Source organism: Pituophis catenifer, unplaced genomic scaffold (genome assembly GCF_029215685.1).
Source record: "Pituophis catenifer annectens isolate HBS135680 unplaced genomic scaffold, rPitCat1.0.hap2 SCAF_1, whole genome shotgun sequence".
In the NCBI taxonomy this organism is placed as follows: domain Eukaryota; kingdom Metazoa; phylum Chordata; class Lepidosauria; order Squamata; family Colubridae; genus Pituophis; species Pituophis catenifer.
Window position 1 is genome coordinate 307556887 of NW_027256881.1, and position 18735 is coordinate 307575621.

Here is an 18735-nt window from a genome sequence, read left to right on the forward strand (position 1 = left end):
GGGCAACCCCCCCCCCCTCTCTTTCTTAACCAATTTCTCCCTTAGCAACATCAATTTTTGGGGGGCTCAACTGTGCTCGTAAGCAGAGAACTACCTGTATTATTACATCACAAGGCTTGTACCCCTTGGTGCAAAACTATCTCCAGAGAAGAAAGAATCTCTTTTTTTCCCCCAATGCCGAAAAATTTCTTTACCTATAACACTCACAGTAGCCATTCGCAGACAAATCACCTTTTTTTACAAAATCAGATTTTCTTGGTCTTAAGGAGGGAAGTGTTTGCGTGTGTGTAGGTGGGGAGGGTTGTAGGGAAATCCTGCGCTTCCCTGCTAATCCTTGGGAATTCCCTCGCCCCCCTCCCTGCAAAAAGAGGGTGGGGGAGACACCAACCATCCCCTCTGCCCTCACGTTAAGAAGGAAGCCTGGCTCGCTCTCTCCATAATAGCCTGGCTGCTACGTCCGCCGCGGCTCGAGGGACCCGGGCGAGACGCCCTCCGCGGCGCCCGCTCCTCACTCCCGAGATGGGAGCCTCGGCAGCAGCCGCCGCCCCTCGTGCAGTACCCGGAAGCAGAGGGAGGCGAGGGCGGGTCTTCGGCCGGAGACAAAACGGATGGTGGCGGGGCCCGGCGCCGGAGGGATCCGGAGCGTGGCTCGAGTGGCGGAGCGCCGCCCTCCCTCCTTTCCTCCGCTGGACGCGGCGCAGGGAGCGATGTGATTGGGCGGGCGGGCCTTCCTCGGATTCCCCTCGGCTGCCCTCCTCCTCCTCCGCCTTGTTTTGCTCCCGGGTTCCCTGGCGGAGGAAGGTACGCGGTGGGCGGCAGGGAGGGAGCGGGCTGGGAATGCGGCAGCCACGCCGCCCGGGGTCGGAAGGGAAAAAAGGCCGATGGCGGAGCCTCTTCCCCCGAGTAGGAGCTGCTGGGGCTCAATTGCTCGGGTTGGTGCTCCCGCATTGCCCAGGAGCCCCTCCCCTCCCCCTTGGCATCTGGCAACTTTTAGTTCCCCTTGAAACCCCAGTGGGGGGAAGCTGGTGGCGGCGAGGAGAAGGCATGGATTGTCCCGTGGCGAGGAAATGCCCGGGGCCAACCCCTTAGTCTGGTTGAATTTGGGTGGGTGGGAGAGAGACCGCGAGGGAAGGGACCAAGGCGCTGGAAATCCTTCTTGAGTCCTGGGCTTCTGCTTTAAAGTTCCACCCTGCAACGTGGGATCTCTCGCATTATTTTCTTCTCGGAGGGGGAATCTTTGCCCAGCCCTTGGATGGAGTTTTATTGTTCCATCTATACTTCTGTTTTTGGGGAGGTAGTTAAACATAGCAGGTAGGGAAGATAGATACAGGGACCTGAACTTGGCTGATCCAAAAAAAAAAAAAAAAATTAAGCAGGATCAGTTACTATTTGGATTGGAGGGCGCCAAGAAGTCTCCAGATTATAAACCTGAGTGGGAAATTAAAAAAAAAAAAATCCCGAAAGAAGGCATGGCCAATTATTTCTGTACTGCTGCCAAGAAAACGTGTAAGACATATCCATAAAATCACCAGAGGGAAGGGAGTTTAAACTCAAGGAGACTTGAGAATCCACTTACTTTCAAAAGGAGTGCTATAAAAGAGAAAGAATTCTCTTGACAGTTTATGGAAGGGTGAAAAAAAAAGGCCTTCAGACTGAATTTTGTTTACAGTTGCCTGGTATTAATGATTTTAATAACTGACTTCTTTGCCATTACATTGCTAGCAGTGGAAATGCGTCCTTTTGTATTGAATGACTATATCTCTCACAAGCTGTACATTTAAAATAGGGTTCATTTTTGAATAGTTCTGTGGAAGTGTGCTATAGAGGATAGCATAGCAGCCACACAGTGTAGATAAAGATCAATATGTAAGAGAAAGATCTATTAATGTGGTTTAACAGAATAACCATATGGCAGATAATGATAGCAATGAAAAACCATTTGTTACAAAAGATGCAAATGATAAACAGTGGCAGTATAACACTTAAGTTTTCTTCATAAATTTTTCAATATTATCTACATTATGAGCTTTGGAAATAATGTAGATAGTTTTAAAATCTTATGGAAAATTATAGCTAGCGTGTCACACTTTTTTGTGTGTGTGGCTGTGTATGCCTTTGAGTCAACATTGACTCCTGGTGACTGCCTGAACAAGTTCCTGAGTTTTCTTGGCAAGATGTTAAAAGTGGTTTGCCATTGCCTCCTTCCTAGTTCTGAAAAGACACACCTAAGGTCGCCCAGTTGGCTTTGTGCCTAAGGCAGAGTTAGAACTCACTCTCTCAATTTCTAGCACACATGCAGCTGCAATGGGCTACAATGCTGCCCACTGACAAGATCATAAATTTACATTTTGTAAGCTGCCTAGAGTCACTGAAAGTGAGTGGGCGGCTATATAAATTCTCAAAATAAATAAATATATTTTATATAGGCCAAGACAATTCGTCTTCACTCAATGAGGCTCAGGCAAACCAAAAGGTTGGATATGCCTGCTCAGTGATGCCCTAACCAGTATACCCAACTGATTCTGTGTCACTCTTACAGAATATAAATATTGTCCATGGACTATATATATTATATGGAAAGTGATACTTTTATGGTACCCATTTTCTATAGGTAAAATGAAAAACATGCAGTGAAGTTTTACAATACTGACTGACTGGTTGAAAGGTAAAGGTTCCCCTCACACATATGTGCTAGTTGTTCCCGACTCTAGGGGGCGATGCTCATCTCCGAGAGATGAGCCGAAGAGCCAGCACTGTCCGAAGACGTCTCCATGGTCATGTGGCTAGCATGACTGAATGCCAAAGGTGCACGGAATGCTGTTACCTTCCCATCAAAGGTGGTCCCTATTTTTCTACTTGCATTTTTTACGTGCTTTCGAACTGCTAGGTTGGCAGAAGCTGGGACAAGTAACGGGAGCTCACCCCGTTACGCAGCACTAGGGATTCGAACCGCTGAACTGCCGACCTTTCGATCGGCAAGCTCAGCGTCTTAGCTACTGAGCCACTGCGTCCCTGGAACTGTTTGGTTATTTTCATATTAATTAAGTCTCTAATTATTTGGAAGAAGAATGGGATTAATATATATGTAATAAGGGAACACTAACATTTCAAAATATTCATCTCTTCTTAGTGGGGATAGATTCAAGAAGATCGGTAGAGAAGTGAAGAAAATTAATCCAAATTTATTCAGAAAGCTATATATTCTTTATTTTCTTTGTTTTCTGTAGACAGAACCTTCTGGTGAATCCTGGTATTTAGTATAAGTGTTATATCTTTTTAAACAATATTGTCATTAGCATTGGCAGCAAAATAATCTGTAAATCAAGCTCTGGAACAGATTGTTCTAATTGTTACATGCTTCAAGTAAAAGTATGCTGTAGAACTGGAATAAAATTCCTGTAACGTTGCCTTGAGATGATTGTTTAGAGTTTGTGCTGATGAAATAGTTGAACATTTAGGGTGATTTTAATGATTGTTCAGATTGCCTCTCAGTCTCAGTTATAACAGCAAACAGAAATTACAGTGCCATGTACAAGACTAAAGACCTTTCCTATAGGACTTGTGACTGCAGTAAATATTGAAGTAGGGATTTTCTAAGTTAATTATGGTGGTATTACAACTCAGTTCTATGACCTTAAAATGTATCCACAATTTATATTAAGTTCTTCATAAGTACATAAACTTTATCTTGAAATGATTGCCTAGAACTGCAGTGCAGATAAATTGCAATACAGATCAGTTGATCTGAAGGTACTGCTTGGACTTTCATTACTGTGCTTCAGAATTGTCCCTGAAACCTTTTAAAATTGTTTTAAAATGTAAGTAGCCCTTTTTCTTATGTAAGCAAAATCAGGTAAATCTCATGGATTGGTTTCTTGGATACAGGGTGGATAAAAATCAATGATTTTTTTTTTTAAAAAAATAAAAATCGGATTTTTTTGATTTAAATCAGATTTTTTTGATTTTTATTGAATTTATTTTAATAAAAAACTTTTGGGGTAAAAATCTATCGTAAGATAGTTTTCTATTTAAGATACATAAATAATTTAGTTTATTCAGCATGAAATGAAGCTTAGTTATGTAGCACGAGGCTGTATATTCTGCAACACTGGGACTATCGGTGAGTCAACAGTGGTTCAAAGGAGTAGCAGAGATGACAGTTGCTCTTTAAAAATTATTTAAATCGAGTTGATTTAAATCAAGCCTTTTTACTAGTGATTTAAATCATGATTTAAATCATGATTTAAATTGACTCGATTTAAATCAAATCCACCCTGCTTGGATACATAGTATTCTGCAAAGACTGAAATCTCATGTAGCCATTTTGAAAAACAATGACCAAGTTTGATAATGGTGAACTATATGCAGCAATTTATTATAAACCTATTATAAACAATGTTTATTGCAAACGTGAAAATGTCAGAATTGTATTTCGAATCAGGCCAATGACTATTTAGATAATACTCAAGTTATTTCAAGTAGCTAATAAAATATTTCAGGAAGCTTAGAAGTGAAGCACGGCATTCTCCATGTTATTTTTCATAGATATTATTGCTAATAAACATTGATCTATTTTCTTGGAAATTCAGAATTAACATCATTAGAGTATGTTCACAACAATGATACTAAATTAAAGGTCTTTGCAGCATTAATGCTATATCCATGTCTCTCTTTAAATAGTGCAAGTTTTAACATAGGATTGCTTTAAATTATTGATATTTCCTTTGTTATATTGTATAATTGTGGCTTTTTTCTAAAAGATGAAAGCAGGTGTGTGTGTGTATTGCATTCATTCATTTTCACCATTCTAAATTCAGTATGTTCCTTGTTTGAAGAAAAGTTCAAACTTTCTTTGATCATTAACTAAGGCCACTATTCCTCTATATATTGAAACCAAAAGAAAAGGTGTTTTTTAAACAGCTACAAAACCATGTGCTGCGATTAGGACAGAGTTCTGCAATTAGTTCAGCATGTTGGGATGATTCATGGCAGGAATAAAAGCTTGACACATTTGACATCTTACCATCTGAGCAATATGTGCCCATAGCTCTCATAATCATACTGGGATGAGTGATACTGACAGTTACACATTCCTAGTTCGGAATAATATGCTTCTTTGAATGTTGAAAGTAGAGGTTATAATTTTAAACAAATTTCACTGCTTATAGAACTTAAGTATGCATCAGTATCATTATGTGTTTAGTAAATGATCAGAATTTAAGAATGTTGAATCAAAATTTTGATGTCCCTAGTTGTTTTTGTTAGTTTTACTTTAATCATTGCATCCCAGTTCTTCAGTTTTTGCTAACTTCAGAAAAAGTACCCATTTCTGTGGAAAATCTTTCTACACATAATTTCTTGCTTTTCATACTAGATGGAAGGTGTCTTATATCCCACCATCCATGAAAAACAAATGAGACTTTAATAATCAAGTAACAAATGCCCTAAACTACCCATTAATTGCTTCGGAACTCTTTTAAATGCTTATAATAATCAAACTTAACAATAATTCTGATACTAGTATATGTTAGAAGGTGATCTGTATTTTGCATAAAGCAGAGAGAATTCAGTCCTGTAGTCCTGCTGTAATGAAACAGAAGCATGTATCATAATAAACATAATTTGCTGAAGGCATTAGTCTTATAGCTGCCAACTCTGAAACTATGTTATATGTTGTGATCTTTGTCTTAAAGATCTAAGGCAGGGGTGTCAAACTTAAGTCCTCACGTGACGTATCAGGACTCCCCCCTCCTTTGCTAAATCAGACAAGGGCGTGGCCAGCGCGTGATACATCCGGCCTGCGGGTCAGGAGTGACAGCCCTGATCTAAGGGATCTTTAAATAAAGGCCAAAAATAAATGTGAATTCATAGTGAATTACTCAATTACTACACATGCATTCTCTTCGTATTGAAAGAGGTTTTATGTTTATATTGCTATCTACCTACTTATATAAAAATTTCACCATTACGTGTGAGATAGGTTGGGCTGAGAGTGAAAGACAAATCCAAAATCACCCAGTCAGCTCCATAGCTGAGTGGAGCTGAGCTTGAGTTTGCCAGACCAGGCCTACTTACCTTAAAACCACTATATTATATTCTTGCATAAGAACCACATATACATATAGAAAGGGGGCAAAATGGCTCAGCAGTTAAAGATGCTGAGCTTGTGAGCTGGAAAACTGAAAGCTGGTTTCGAAATCCAAACACCATGCAACAGAGTGAGCTCCACTTATTTGCTTAGCTTCTGCCAATCTAGCATTTCAAAAGCATGCAAATGCGAGCCGATATTAAGTACCATTTCAGTGTGAAGGTAACAGCGTTCAATGTGACTCGGCATATAGTCATGCTGGCCACATGACCACGGAAGTGTCTCCGGATAACGCTGGTTCCCTCCACTAGAAAAACGGAGATCAGCACCGCCCTGTATAGTCGGATGCAACTGGACAAGGGGAAACCTTTATCTTTATGCATACAGAATAAAAATATTCCATAGCCAAAAATTACTGGAAAATGGTAAGGGCTGGACAAAGTAGGAAAAACGACAAATTTCAGACAAAAGAAAAAGAAAAAAGCTCTCAGCAATCTGCCCCATTGAGAAATCAGCTCAGCTAAAGAGCAATTAGAAGTTAGGGCACCTGGCTATAAAGACAGGTGGTCAGCTAAACCCTGCTCAGTTATCAGTGGTCTGATAGCAAACCACGTTACCTCTGAAGTTGCCAGCCACAGTTGCTGGCAAAATGTTAGGAAATTAGTCTCTAGTCCAGGGAGTCCCAAACTTGGCAACATTGAGATGTGTGGACAATTCCCAACTGGAAAATTCTGGGAGTTGGAAGTTTATGCATTTTAAAGTGCCAAGAGTTGGGAACCCCTTCTCTAGTCCATGGTCACTAAACCCTGAAGCCCACCTGGGGCTTATTAAAACATTTTATAGTTAGCGTATTGCAGAGCAATGCTAATATCAGATATTTCACTACTGTCAGTAGAATATCTTAAAATAAAAAAGCCAAAAATTGTTTATTATGCCTGTACCAGTATTTTTCAACTTTAATATGGATTTTTAATTCCCAGAATTTCCTGGCTGGGGCATTTGAGGAATTGGTCCATGGGTCTTAAAATTGCTAAGGTTGAAAAACACTGACTTATACTAAGCAACTCTTATTATTGTGTACTATTATATAGGCTGCTTTTCCTCACAATGGCTAATTATTATTTTTGTTTTTAAGGCGCAGAGCATGGAGAATGATGAATTTCCGTCAGAGGATGGGATGGATTGGTGTGGGATTGTATCTAATAGCAAGTGCTGCAGCATTTTACTATGTCTTCGAAATCAATGAGACTTACAATCGACTAGCACTGGAACACATTCAGCAACCGCCAGAGAAATTTAAACAAGAAATCAGTTGGATGCATTCCTTAAAAACACGTCTTCTCTCTGTACCCTTTTGGCTATGGGCCATTATCTTTTTAATACCTTATTTGCAAATGTTCTTATTTCTTTACTCATGTACGAGGGCTGATCCTAAAACAGTGGGCTACTGCATAATTCCTATCTGCTTGGCTGTGGTTTGCAATCGTCATCAAACATTTGCAAAGGCCTCCAATCAAATCAGCAGACTGCAGCTTATTGACACGTAAGGAAATCAATGTGGCTTGCCCTCTTCCCTTCCTCCACAGCTGGTTTTTGATAAGTTGAAGATCAGTTGAATATCTGAAAAGAACTTGAAATTCTTTTTCTCAACATTAACCTCTGGACAGAGCACCCACCAACCTTCTATTTTTTTTAACAAGATGCTTTTTAACTATGGGGGTATCCTATTTGGTGAAAAGTTCTTTGAGAACAGGGGGTAACATTCTTCATATTTGCCTTACAAAGCAGAATTTCTACACTCCATCTGAAGATTTTAGAGTAAATATATATTTGAAACCCTAATTCACTGTGCATCCTTCAAAACTTCAAGTTTCCTATAAGCGAATTGCTGAAAATTGAATTTGCCTATGTTTATGTGTAAATTTTGGAATTATTATAAAAGTGGCATTTGAGACAGTGTCCTTTCTCTTTGATGATGTTGCACTAAATAAAACGGGATTCCTTTTGCACATGTTTAAAAAAATATCTTTTTATTTGTTCATATATTTTATTTCTGTATTATTTCTTTAAAATGTAACTACTACTTATGTTTCAAAAACAAGCTGATGTTTAATATTCCATTTTCTAAGTACCTGAATCATTGCAAATACAGTAAAATGCATTTTATACAAAATAACTAGAACCAAATTAAAATCCAGTCAACAGGGTATCAGCAGCAATATTCTGAATATTGACTACTGAGAACAGTATTCTCAGAAAGACACTGTTGGGAAGGCTAATTGGATGCAGAAATGGTGAAACAGTGGCTCTTCAGATAATATCTAACTAGAAATTCCATTTCTGATCACTTGGATAAATAGAAATTTGAGCGCAACCCCATTCTCAGTTTTTAATCCTTAAAAAATAACATACATTTGTACTACTCAAAACTACTAAAATGTGTGCCACCCGACTCCCAATTTTGAGAGGTTACAAATAAAATATTAAAAACAAGAAAAATAAACAGTAGACAAAAGGAAAACCTCTCCAGGTATGAACAAAGAAGTAAGGCAACAGTCAAATAAAAAATAATCTTGAGGCCAGAAATGTAAACTGAGTAAGCATCTCAGAAAAAAACCCATTCTAGTTCTCATGAAGGGAGAGTGGGGGAAGTACATTCAGACTTTTAAGATTCTGCTACTATAATCTTATAGCAAAAGGTGCATTTGCATGCAGAATCTTGGTTTCCAAGCCTGTGGTCTACCTTGAAGGGCTATAACAGTCTTGGTAGTCTCAGTATGCTTACCCTCTTCCTCTGCTTGCCCTCTCTTCTACTTCTGCTCACCCACAGCTTCTAGTTTGGATGAGTCCAGGGGAGGAGACAAGGGCAGGTCTTGAGAATATTATCTGGGAGGAGTTTGATCCTGTGGCTCCCGAGGATGTGGACAGGGTTCTGGGTAGGATTAGTGCCGCCACATGTTTATTGGACCCGTGTCCCTCCTGGTTGGTACTGGCCTCCCGGGAGGTTACACGAGGCTGGCTCCAGGGGATTATAACTGCTTCTCTGAGTGAGGGTGCCTTTCCCGCCGCCTTGAAAGAGGCGGTGGTGAGGCCCCTCCTCAAGAAGCCTTCCCTGGACCCAGCTGAATTAGCTAACTACCGTCCGGTCTCCAACCTTCGTTTTGTGGCGAAGGTTGTTGAGAGTGTGGTGGCACGACAACTGCCCGGGCACCTGGATGAAGCTATCTATCTAGACCCATGCCAGTCGGGCTTCAGGCAGGGGCACAGCACAGAAACGACATTGGTCGCGTTGGTGGATGATCTCTGGAGGGCTCGGGACAGGGGTTGCTCCTCTGTCCTAGTCCTATTAGATCTCTCAGCGGCTTTTGATGCCATCGACCATGGTATCATGCTGCAGGGGTTGAGGGGGTTAGGAATAGGGGGCACCGTTCTGCTCCTTCCTCTCCGACCGCTCGCAGTTCATGTTGGCAGGGGGGCAGAGGTTGACCTCGAGGCGTTTCGCATGGGGAGTGCCACAAGGGTTGGTCCTCTCGCCCCTTCTGTTCAACATTTATGTGAAGCCGCTGGGTGAGATCATCCGTGGTTTTGGGGTGAAGTGTCATCTGTACGCTGACGACACTCAGCTGTACATCTCCACCCCAGACCACCCCAACGATGCCCTTGATGTGATCTCGCTGCCTGGAGGCCGTGCAGGTCTGGATGGGGAGGAACAGGCTCAGACTCAACCCGTCCAAGACCGAGTGGCTGTGGCTGCCGGCGTCCCGATATAGTCAGCAGGTGCCATCGCTGACTATTGGGGGTGAATCTTTGCCCCCCACAGAGAGGGCTCGCAATCTGGGTGTCCTCCTGGATGCACGGCTGTCTTTAGAAGAGCATATGACGGCCGTGGCCAGGGGGGTCTTTTATCAGGTTCTCCTGATCCGCCAGTTGCAGCCCTTTCTGGACTGGGACGCCTTGCGCACGGTCACTCATGCCCTTGTCACCTCCCGGCTGGACTATTGTAATGCTGTCTACATGGGGCTCCCCTTGAAGAGCACTCGGAGGCTCCAACTGGTCCAGAATGCAGCCGCGCGGGTGGTTATGGGCGCAACTTGTGCCCGCATGACACCCCTCCTGTGCGAGCTGCACTGGCTCCCAGTGGTCTTCCGGGTGCGATTCAAGGTGCTGGTTACCACCTTTAAAGCGCTCCATGGCATAGGACCCAGGTACCTTCGAGACCGACTTCTGCCACCAGTAGCCTTCCACCGGCCAGTCCGCTCCCACAGAGAGGGTCTCCTCAGGGTGCCATCGGCCAAGTTATGTCGGCTGGCGACACCCAGGGGGAGGGCCTTCTCTGTGGGAGCCCCAGCCCTGTGGAATGAACTGCCCCCGGAAATACGTAAGATCTCCGACCTCCGGGTGTTTCGCTGCGCTTTGAAGACCCTGTTGTTCTGCCAGGCCGGGCTATCAACATAATAATTTTAAATTGGAGTATTTTAAATTTTGGGGGTTTTAAACCAGCCAAATCTATTTAATTATTTTAATTTTTAATCATTGTTGTGTCTTGTGTTTTTAAATTGGCTGTACACCGCCCTGAGTCCTTCGGGAGAAGGGCGGTATAGAAATAAAATTATTATTATTATTATTCCCTTTTCTAACTTAAAAGCATAGTGGGGTGAAGTATGCTAACGTGGCTAAGAACCTGGGGAAAAAAAACTGGCTAAACTTGCTAGTTGTAGATGTAATGCCCATCAAATAGCTAGGATTAGCCAACTGAATTTAGGATGTGGATATCTGTGGATAATGTGCTGGTTAGTTTTTCTCTTCTCAGCAGTTTGGAGAGCAACTGAGTGCTTCCCCCTGAGGTTTTTTTGGTAGAGGCTGGGCTGTAAAACTCTTTGGGGGTGGGGTGGGGAGTAGCTGAGTCTAGCCTTGTTGGGAGGTGAAGAGGGTATTTCTGCCTGGCAGTAGTTGCTCCAGTCAAGCATTTTCAGTGTTGCCTTTCCCAAGCAAAGGGTACTTTCAATTTCGCTTCTTTTTTCCTTACTCATATCATGTTTTCCTGAAAATAAGACAGGGTCTTATTTTCTTTTGACCCTGCAAATAAGGGCTTGGCCTTATTATCGGGGGGTCTTATTATTTTGGGGGTGCAGGAGGCGGAGAGTGTGGGTTTGGATGTCCCGTTGCTGCCGTTGTCTCCCCTCCCTGTTCTTTGCGCTGGCTGAGTGGCCCAACACATCCCACGTGGGCAAGAAGCAGGACGGTCTTACCTTTCAAGCTCCGTCATTTTCCTCGCCATTATGTCCAGGGAAACACGCTGTAAAAGAAAAACTTATCGCGAGTTTGAGATGTTTGATTGAACTTGCAGGTGGCTAAGCAAGGGGCAGGAGTCCTGCCATGCTCGGCAAGGAGGGGGGTGAAGAGAAGAGATGGCAAGGGGAGCCATGTCTCACTCCACACGTCTTGCTTCTCCCCCTCCCCACCTGCCACCCCTCTTGATAGATGGCGGGGAAGGAAAGCAGCCAGGCTGCTGCTGCCATTGGGGTGGGTTCTAAATTTTTTTACTACCGGTTCTGTGGGCGTGGCTTATTTTGTGGGCATGGCTTGATAGTCATGTGACAATTCTTTAGGATTTAGCAAAGGTACTGGTCTATCAGGCTTTTAACTGCTTGCAGAGCTGTACCGGTCTACCCATTTGTTCTTGGAGCGTCCCGGTCTACCCATTTGTTTTTTGAGGCACCGGTCTACCCATTTGTTTTTCGAGCGCACTGGTCTACCACCACACTGCCTTTTAACATTGATCAGCTGTAGGGTGGCCCTTTGAAGCCCCACGGCAAGAGTTTAAACAGTTTTTATCCTTCTAGCCATCAGCTGGGACTCGGGAGGCAGCAAATAGATTGGGGGCGGGGCCAAATAAGAGGTAAGAATAACACGGGCAGGGCGGGAGGGCCCAGCTCCCGAAAAAAGAGAACTGGTTTGGTGACGTCATATCGTCACCGCTATCGGCTTGGCTGAACCGGGAGGAACCCACCACTGGTGGGGTGGGACATGTTGGGCCACTTGGCTAGTGCAAACAGGGAGGGGAGGGCATGTCCCCCCCTTCCCCCTCGCCATTTTGTTTGTGTGGCAAGCAACCAGGGGAAATTACAGGACCAGCTGCGCATGCATGTAAATAGTTGGTGGGGGGACTTATTTTGGGGGGGTTCCTTATATTATCCCATGCACTGAAAAGCCCGATTGGGCTTATTATCTCGACATGTCTTATTTTCGGGGAAACACAGGTACATACAATCTTGTTGTTGAATAATTTCAAATAACAGATACAAAACTTTATTAAATATTTTAAACATCCAAGCCTTCAATGTTTTAGAAGATAAATTTTCATACTATAGGAACGTTAATATTTTTTTTAAAAAAGTTTTATAGTTTTCATCAGGAGTGTGGTTTTGTTCGTTTTAATGGTGGTTCATCTGTATATGCTTTGGTGTTGATATGCTTTCCTTCTTCCTCTTCTTCATCATCTTCATCTTCATCTTCATCTCCATCTTCATCATCATCTACAAAAATAATAATCATCACATAGAACTATTTTTCTATTAACAAGTGCTTCCCAAAGTATCATTCTATTTTTGATAAACCCTAAAGTATCAGTCTACTTTTGATAAACATATTTTCATAATCAGATGTAAAAATTAACCATCTGTTAACTCCCCTGTTCCTGTTTGAACAACACGACTAACCAGAGACATTACCAGAGTAATGGTTAACCACGACTAACCAGAGACATTACTGTAGTCCTCAATATTGGTTAAGAATTGATGCTGACTTTTCTGACACTCTCCTGCTGCTGTTCATTATGTCATTGCTTTGTTCCTGTTGAGCCTTAAAAAGTAGCTGATTTTCTCTGACAATTTTGAATGGTCTTTCATGCAGATATTAACGATGATATTGTGCTCCTGTTTAAAAAGGCTGAAAGCTATTGCAGAATCAGCCCCCTGACCATAGAAAGTCCTTGTGCAGATTATCAGAACATACAGTATTTACAGCGGATGAGAGAATTTCCACTTAGAGCAAGGTGGCTTCAGAGCAAACCATGCCTGTGTGTGCCAGATTTTTACTATCAGGCAAGTAAACTGCTATTATGTTTATTGTTACTATGTTTAAGAGCATCCACTGGGACTTGGAGTAGAAAGCTGTTTTGGTGATCAGCATACACAGCAAAATCACCTGAGTCTTTCCTACATTTTATGATACAGTTAAAGTTCACAATGACAAAAGCAACCCTTTTAATAGTCAAAATAGGACTGTGATGAAGGTATGTATTATAACCACTGTTGTTGAAGAAGGTGATAGGTTGGATAATGGGGAAAAGTGAGAGATACAAGAGTTTAACATGAGGCAGATAAATTGAATTTCACAGATGCAACATAAGCCAATGGCACTGCTTTCACAGAGGAATCAGAACAGAAGGCATAGGAATATACAGGGTATATGGTGTTATCAAATGCTGCTGAGAGATCTGAGGACTGAGAAAGGTGCATTCCCCTTCATCCTGGACACGACAAAAATCATAAACCAAAGCAACCAATACCAGTTCCAACCAATGACCAGGCATGAATCCTAAATGACAATGATCTAATAAATCATTTTATTATTGATTTATTTGTATCCCACCTTTATTTTTACAAATACCTCAAAATAGTAAACATATCCAACATATTCTTCCTATTTTCTCAACAACCACCACCACCACCCTGTGAGGCAAGTTGGGCTGAAAGTGACGGGCTCAGTCACCCAATTAACTTTCATGGCCATATTTTCTCTATGATATCTGTTTAACTCCCATGCTTTCCTTCTTTAAATTCTCTAAAAAGGGCAGTTGGAAACTGAAAGTGTAAAAAAATGAATTGGCCAAAGGAGAAATTATAGCAAGGGTGCATTACTGCTGTCTTCAAAACAGGTGGCATCACATCCTTTCTCAAAGATATATGATTATCTCATCTCCCCTTATGAGGATCTCAAGTCAATCCAACAAAACAATCACAATCATCATTTTTTCTTGGGGTTATGAATAGGCCAATCTCTTTTGTCTGTCAATAACCTGTGGATTCCTACTTTCACATGCACTCACAACTAGATAACACCAATTTATGCACCCACTGGGATCCCCATATCGAAACAACTTACTTTATGTGCAGTCAGAATCTGAAAATAACATTTAACACAACACAGTACTTAAACAAAATGGTTTGGTTGAGATCTGCATATGTGGGACTGACTGGGGTAGATTGTAAGGGTGACCCAGAAATATAATTTATGTCATTTTATTCTATTTTATATATTAATGTATTTAATTATATAGTAGCTTCTCTATTTTACCCTACTCTTATTTTAAATTGTTTGTATAAGATTTTATTGGCAATATGTATTTGCACCTTGTGCTTTGATATGGCCTATAGCCGTGTTGGCGAACCTATGGCACGCAGAGCCATCGCCTGTTGTTCTTCCGGGTTCTGCTACGGCGGTCATCTGGTTTTCATGTGCACGGGCGTGCCAGAAATTGGAAGAGCAGCCGCCCATTGCACATGCGCACTCCAGGAAAATGATCTTCCTGTTTCCAGAGTGTGCATGCGCACCGGCCAGCTGGTCTGATTTCTGGCGCGCATGCCCACACAAAGACCAGCAATTGGCACGTGTGCCAAAAGAGGGAATCCCGGCGGTCACTTCCTAAGGGAGCAGAGCAAGGTAAGCCAGGGATTCCCTCCCTCCCTCCCCATGCGAGCTACTTGCGCAGTCCCAGGCAGTCCGGACCACCCGATGCTTCCCTCAGGTGCTCAGAGCCGGCAAGTGGCTCTTCTGAGAAGGGGTGGGGGAGAGGCAGGCATGCCTGTAGAGACGGGCTTTGGCTCATCATTCTTTGGCTTCCTCATTCTTTCCGAGGCAGCCTTTGCTGCTTTGGAAAGAGGAAAGAGAAGATGAGTCTGCAGAGAAGAAGGGCGCGCGGCTCTGGAATGTGCATTTCCAGGGAGGAAAGCATTTTCGGGCGGCAGCGGGGAGGAGCCCAAGCAAGGATTAGGGTCGCAGCAGAACGAGGAGCAAAGCCCATCTCCGCTGGCGCACCTGCCTCTCCCCCCCACTTCTTCTTGCCGGCCCTGAGTGCCCAAGGGAAGCGCCGGGTGGCTATTTTGAAAGGGGCAGGAGCGGTCTATGCAAGCTGCGGGATAAATGTATTGCATTTCAGGCAGCGGCTGGTCCCAGCCCGCGCTGCCACCTGAAAATCCTTTCTTCCCTGGAAATGCCAGAGCTGCCAGTCCTTCTCCTTCTCCGCAGACTCATTTTCTCTTTCCTCTTTCCGAGGCAGCAAAGGCACATGAGGCTTCCCAGGAAGCCCAACACCCAGCAGGGAGGAGCCCAAGCAAGGATTCGGGGTTGCAGCAGAATAAGGAGTCAAGCCTGTCTCTGCCGGGGTACCTGCCTCTCCCCCCCACTTTCTTCTTGCCGGCCCTGAGCGCCCAAGGGAAGCGCCGGGTGGCTATTTTGAAAGGGGCGGGAGCAGTTTATACAAGCCGCGGAATAAGTGCATTGCATTTCAGGTGGCGGCTGGTCCCAGCCCGTGCTGCCGCCTGAAAATTCTGTATCAGGTCAATTGTTTAGTTTATTAGCTTCTCCAGATTTTTTCATTCAATCTCCGGCTGCTGAAACCTCCCCAAAGGTCCCTCTGAGTGGCTGTTGCAAACTCCCCCGCGCTCCCTCTGCCCCACAGTAAGGCCAGGAGCTGCCGTTGCTCAGGGCCCGAGCCCCCCAACCAGCAGCCGCAGCCGGGAACCAGAGCTCCACTTTCCCCAAAAGGCTGGCAAGCTTTGAGTCCAGCCTCGGGGCCGCCGCCTCGCACCGGGTTGCCTCTCCCCGCATGTTGCTGTGGGTTTCCCCACGGAGAGGGCTGACTCCCTCAGTCAGAGGCCAAGAGCGCAGCATCAGTTCGCGGCAGCTCCTCCCAGGGCAGCTCGGCTCAGCACCGTTCCTAAAGCCGGCAGCGGGTCCTCCAAGCAGAGAGCAGGTGCCGGGCCGGCCGGAGACGCCACCCCTTCGCTCTCTGCTCGCTGGGCCGGGCAGCAGTCCAGCCGCGGCCGCCTTGGGGGAGAGCGCAGCGCGGCCAGGGTCCTGGTGCTCCCTTGCTGGGTCCCTCAGAATGCAGCACGGAGGAAACCCGGGATCCACTGGCAGCGCGGATGATTCCCACTTGCGGTGATTGCAGGCACTGAGCCCGATGGCGGGAGGGGGCAGCCGGGGGAAAGGGAGACGAATGGGGTGGGGGGGACGGGACGGCCGGCACAGCCACAACTCCAGCTCCTTCAGTTGTGGGTTGCAGGCGCCCTTTGGAACAAGGCTCTCCAACCTTGGCAACCTTAAGATTTGTGGACTTTGAGAACTCCCAGAGTTGACAAGGTTGGAGAGCCCAGCCCTGCCTTGGAAAGGCCCATCGTAAGGCAGGCAGGAGGGTTCGACTCTCACGAGCCTCCGCTCCCGCAAGGCGCATTTACAGCCCGGGGGCGGAGCTGCAGTCCTGCTTGCACCATTTTGCAAGCCTCAGCCGCCCGCCAACCGGAGAAGGTGGGCGGGCCTGGCTGGCAGCAACTGCGGCCTCCTCGCGTGTTCCCCGCATCCCCTTCTGACTAGGGGAGCAGCATGGGCAAAAGGCCTCTGCTGGGATGGGTGAATGGGACGCTGGCGAGTTGGCAGGCAGGGCCGAGAGCGCTGCTGCCGCTTGGGAACAGCTGTCTCACCAGGGTAACTGGTTGTCCTCCGGTAAGTGGTGCGCCGGCCCTCTTGGAAAAAGTGGGGGCGCATGCGTGGAGGGCGCACACATGCGCAGTGGGGGTTGCACGTGCGCATGTGCAGTGTGGTGCATGCGTATTAGGAGTCATGTGCGCATGCGCAAATGGGGGCGCCCATTGCATTATGGCTGCTGGCACGCGAGAGCGCGTAAAGGCTCGTGCGCTCAGACTTTTGGCACGCAATGCCAAAAAGGTTCGCCATCACTGGCCTATAGGCTAATCAAAGCTATCATTTTAAACTGTATTTTATCCAATCCATTTTAAATTGTTTTCATCAGATTTTAGTAATAATTTGTGTCTGGAACTCTGCACTTTGATATGGCCCAAGGGCTAATCAATAAAGTAAACTCTAAACTCACCAATTTATGTTTTCTGACATATGCTTTAGCCCTTTCATTCATAATTAATTTCTACACCTTAATTACTTTGCATGTATTCAGCAATTCTACTCCATAAAATCAGACCAATTTCATTCAGCTCCATTACACCCTTCCTCTTTTTCTTAGAAGCACCAGCAGTCAACTTTTTTTTATTATGTTTTTAATATATGGTCTTTATTTTTTCCTCCTTTTACATGGACTATCTTCCATAGGTCATTCACATCACTTTTTGGGCCCCCAGTTATTTATATCCTCCATCCATGTTAGACAAGGCTTTCAGATGACTCTCTTTAGTCTAAACTTAGAATAGAATAGACTTTTTTATTGGCCAAGTGTGATTGGACACACAAGGAATTTGCCTTGGTGCATATGCTCCCAGTGTACATAAAAGAAAAGATACGTTCATCAAGAATCATAAGGTACAACACTTAATGATAGTCATAGGGTACAAATAAGCAATCAGGAAACAATATCAATATAAAACATGAGGATACAAACAACAAAGTTACAGTCATACAGTCATAAGTGGAAGGAGATGGGTGGTGGGAACGATGAGAAGATTAACAGTAGTGCAGACTTAGTAAATAGTTTGACAGTGTTGAGGGAATTATTTGTTTAGCAGAATGATGGCGTTCGGGAACTTAAGATAGAAAGATGTGGTATAGGTTACCAAGCCTTAATTTCATCCATGATGCCAAATACAACCTTCCCTGCTAACAATAAGGATAGAATAGAAAATAGAACAGAAAATAATAAGGAAAGGAATGGAACAGAATAGAATAGAACAGAATAGAAGCTGGAAGGGACCTTGGAGGTCTTCTAGTCCATCCCTCTGCTCAAGCAGGGGAACCTATACCATTTCAGATATGACGGTGGTCAGTTTGGGTACCTTTGGACCACTATTCCAAGCACAATTTTATCCCTCTTTATCCTCCCTCATAGGACGCAGTAGCCCGAACCGTCCTCCTTCGTTTGCGAGCTGAAACAGAGCAATCCTCACAGGCGCCTCACAGAGTAGGAACGGCCGCCATAACATCAAAGGGCAAAAGCCGGTTCCAGAAATCAGCCCCTCACCTCCACGCTCATCTCGGTCTCCGGCGGCAGCGACGCTCTCCTGCTGCACCAGAGGGCCAAGCCGAGCGGCGACTTCCTCCCGCAGCCGAGATAAACCCGCCAGCAGGCCCCGCAGCTCTCCCGGAGGCTCACACCGAACACGCCACGCTCGTTTCGAGCCATCGCGGCCGGTCAGCTCGGCCTGCAACTCCATCGCTCGGTTCCCGGCGCCAACGAGGAACCAATCAGTTTTAACCTATCTTCTCCCCCCCCGCCCCCGCCCCCACTTTGACGAAACGGGTGGCTCTTCCAGTTCTCCTCCCCTAATTCAACGCGCATGCGTCACCCAATCCCGCTCGCTTCTCTCGTTGATACGGTACGCAGAGGAGGCGCGCATCCG

General features: G+C 44.8%; 2 protein-coding genes across 5 annotated transcripts; one reads left to right on the forward strand and one right to left on the reverse strand.

Annotated features, from left to right (window-relative positions):
* The first annotated feature begins 618 nt into the window (after positions 1-618).
* LYSET (lysosomal enzyme trafficking factor) lies at positions 619-8079 on the forward strand. 4 transcript variants are annotated; one of them, XM_070931515.1, is made up of 3 exons: positions 715-801; positions 2612-2837; positions 7224-8079. In XM_070931515.1, the coding sequence occupies exons 2-3, from the start codon at positions 2797-2799 to the stop codon at positions 7633-7635; spliced, it is 453 nt and encodes a 150-aa protein (XP_070787616.1). In that variant the 5' UTR covers positions 715-801; positions 2612-2796; the 3' UTR covers positions 7636-8079. The 4 variants fall into 4 exon arrangements, with proteins under 4 accessions (XP_070787619.1, XP_070787616.1, XP_070787617.1 ...); XM_070931516.1 differs by having other exon boundaries at positions 721-801; positions 2712-2837; XM_070931517.1 differs by having other exon boundaries at positions 753-801; positions 2696-2837.
* Positions 8080-12360: 4281 nt separating this feature from the next.
* GON7 (GON7 subunit of KEOPS complex) lies at positions 12361-18611 on the reverse strand. The gene is made up of 2 exons (XM_070931519.1): positions 18357-18611; positions 12361-12624 (listed from the first exon to the last, which is right to left on the reverse strand). The coding sequence occupies exons 1-2, from the start codon at positions 18547-18549 to the stop codon at positions 12500-12502; spliced, it is 318 nt and encodes a 105-aa protein (XP_070787620.1). The 5' UTR covers positions 18550-18611; the 3' UTR covers positions 12361-12499.
* Between the last annotated feature and the right edge of the window lie 124 nt (positions 18612-18735).

Excerpts from the sequence above, each read along its gene's own strand:
- GON7 (XM_070931519.1), bottom strand. The coding sequence starts at position 18,549 with ATGGAGTTGCAGGCCGAGCTGACCGGCCGCGATGGCTCGAAACGAGCG. Across the intron at positions 12,625-18,356 it reads AGACCGAGATGAGCGTGGAG|ATGATGATGAAGATGGAGAT; the intron begins GTGAGGGGCTGA and ends TTATTTTTGTAG.
- LYSET (XM_070931515.1), top strand. The coding sequence starts at position 2,797 with ATGCCAAAGGTGCACGGAATGCTGTTACCTTCCCATCAAAG. Across the intron at positions 2,838-7,223 it reads CTGTTACCTTCCCATCAAAG|GCGCAGAGCATGGAGAATGA; the intron begins GTGGTCCCTATT and ends TTTGTTTTTAAG.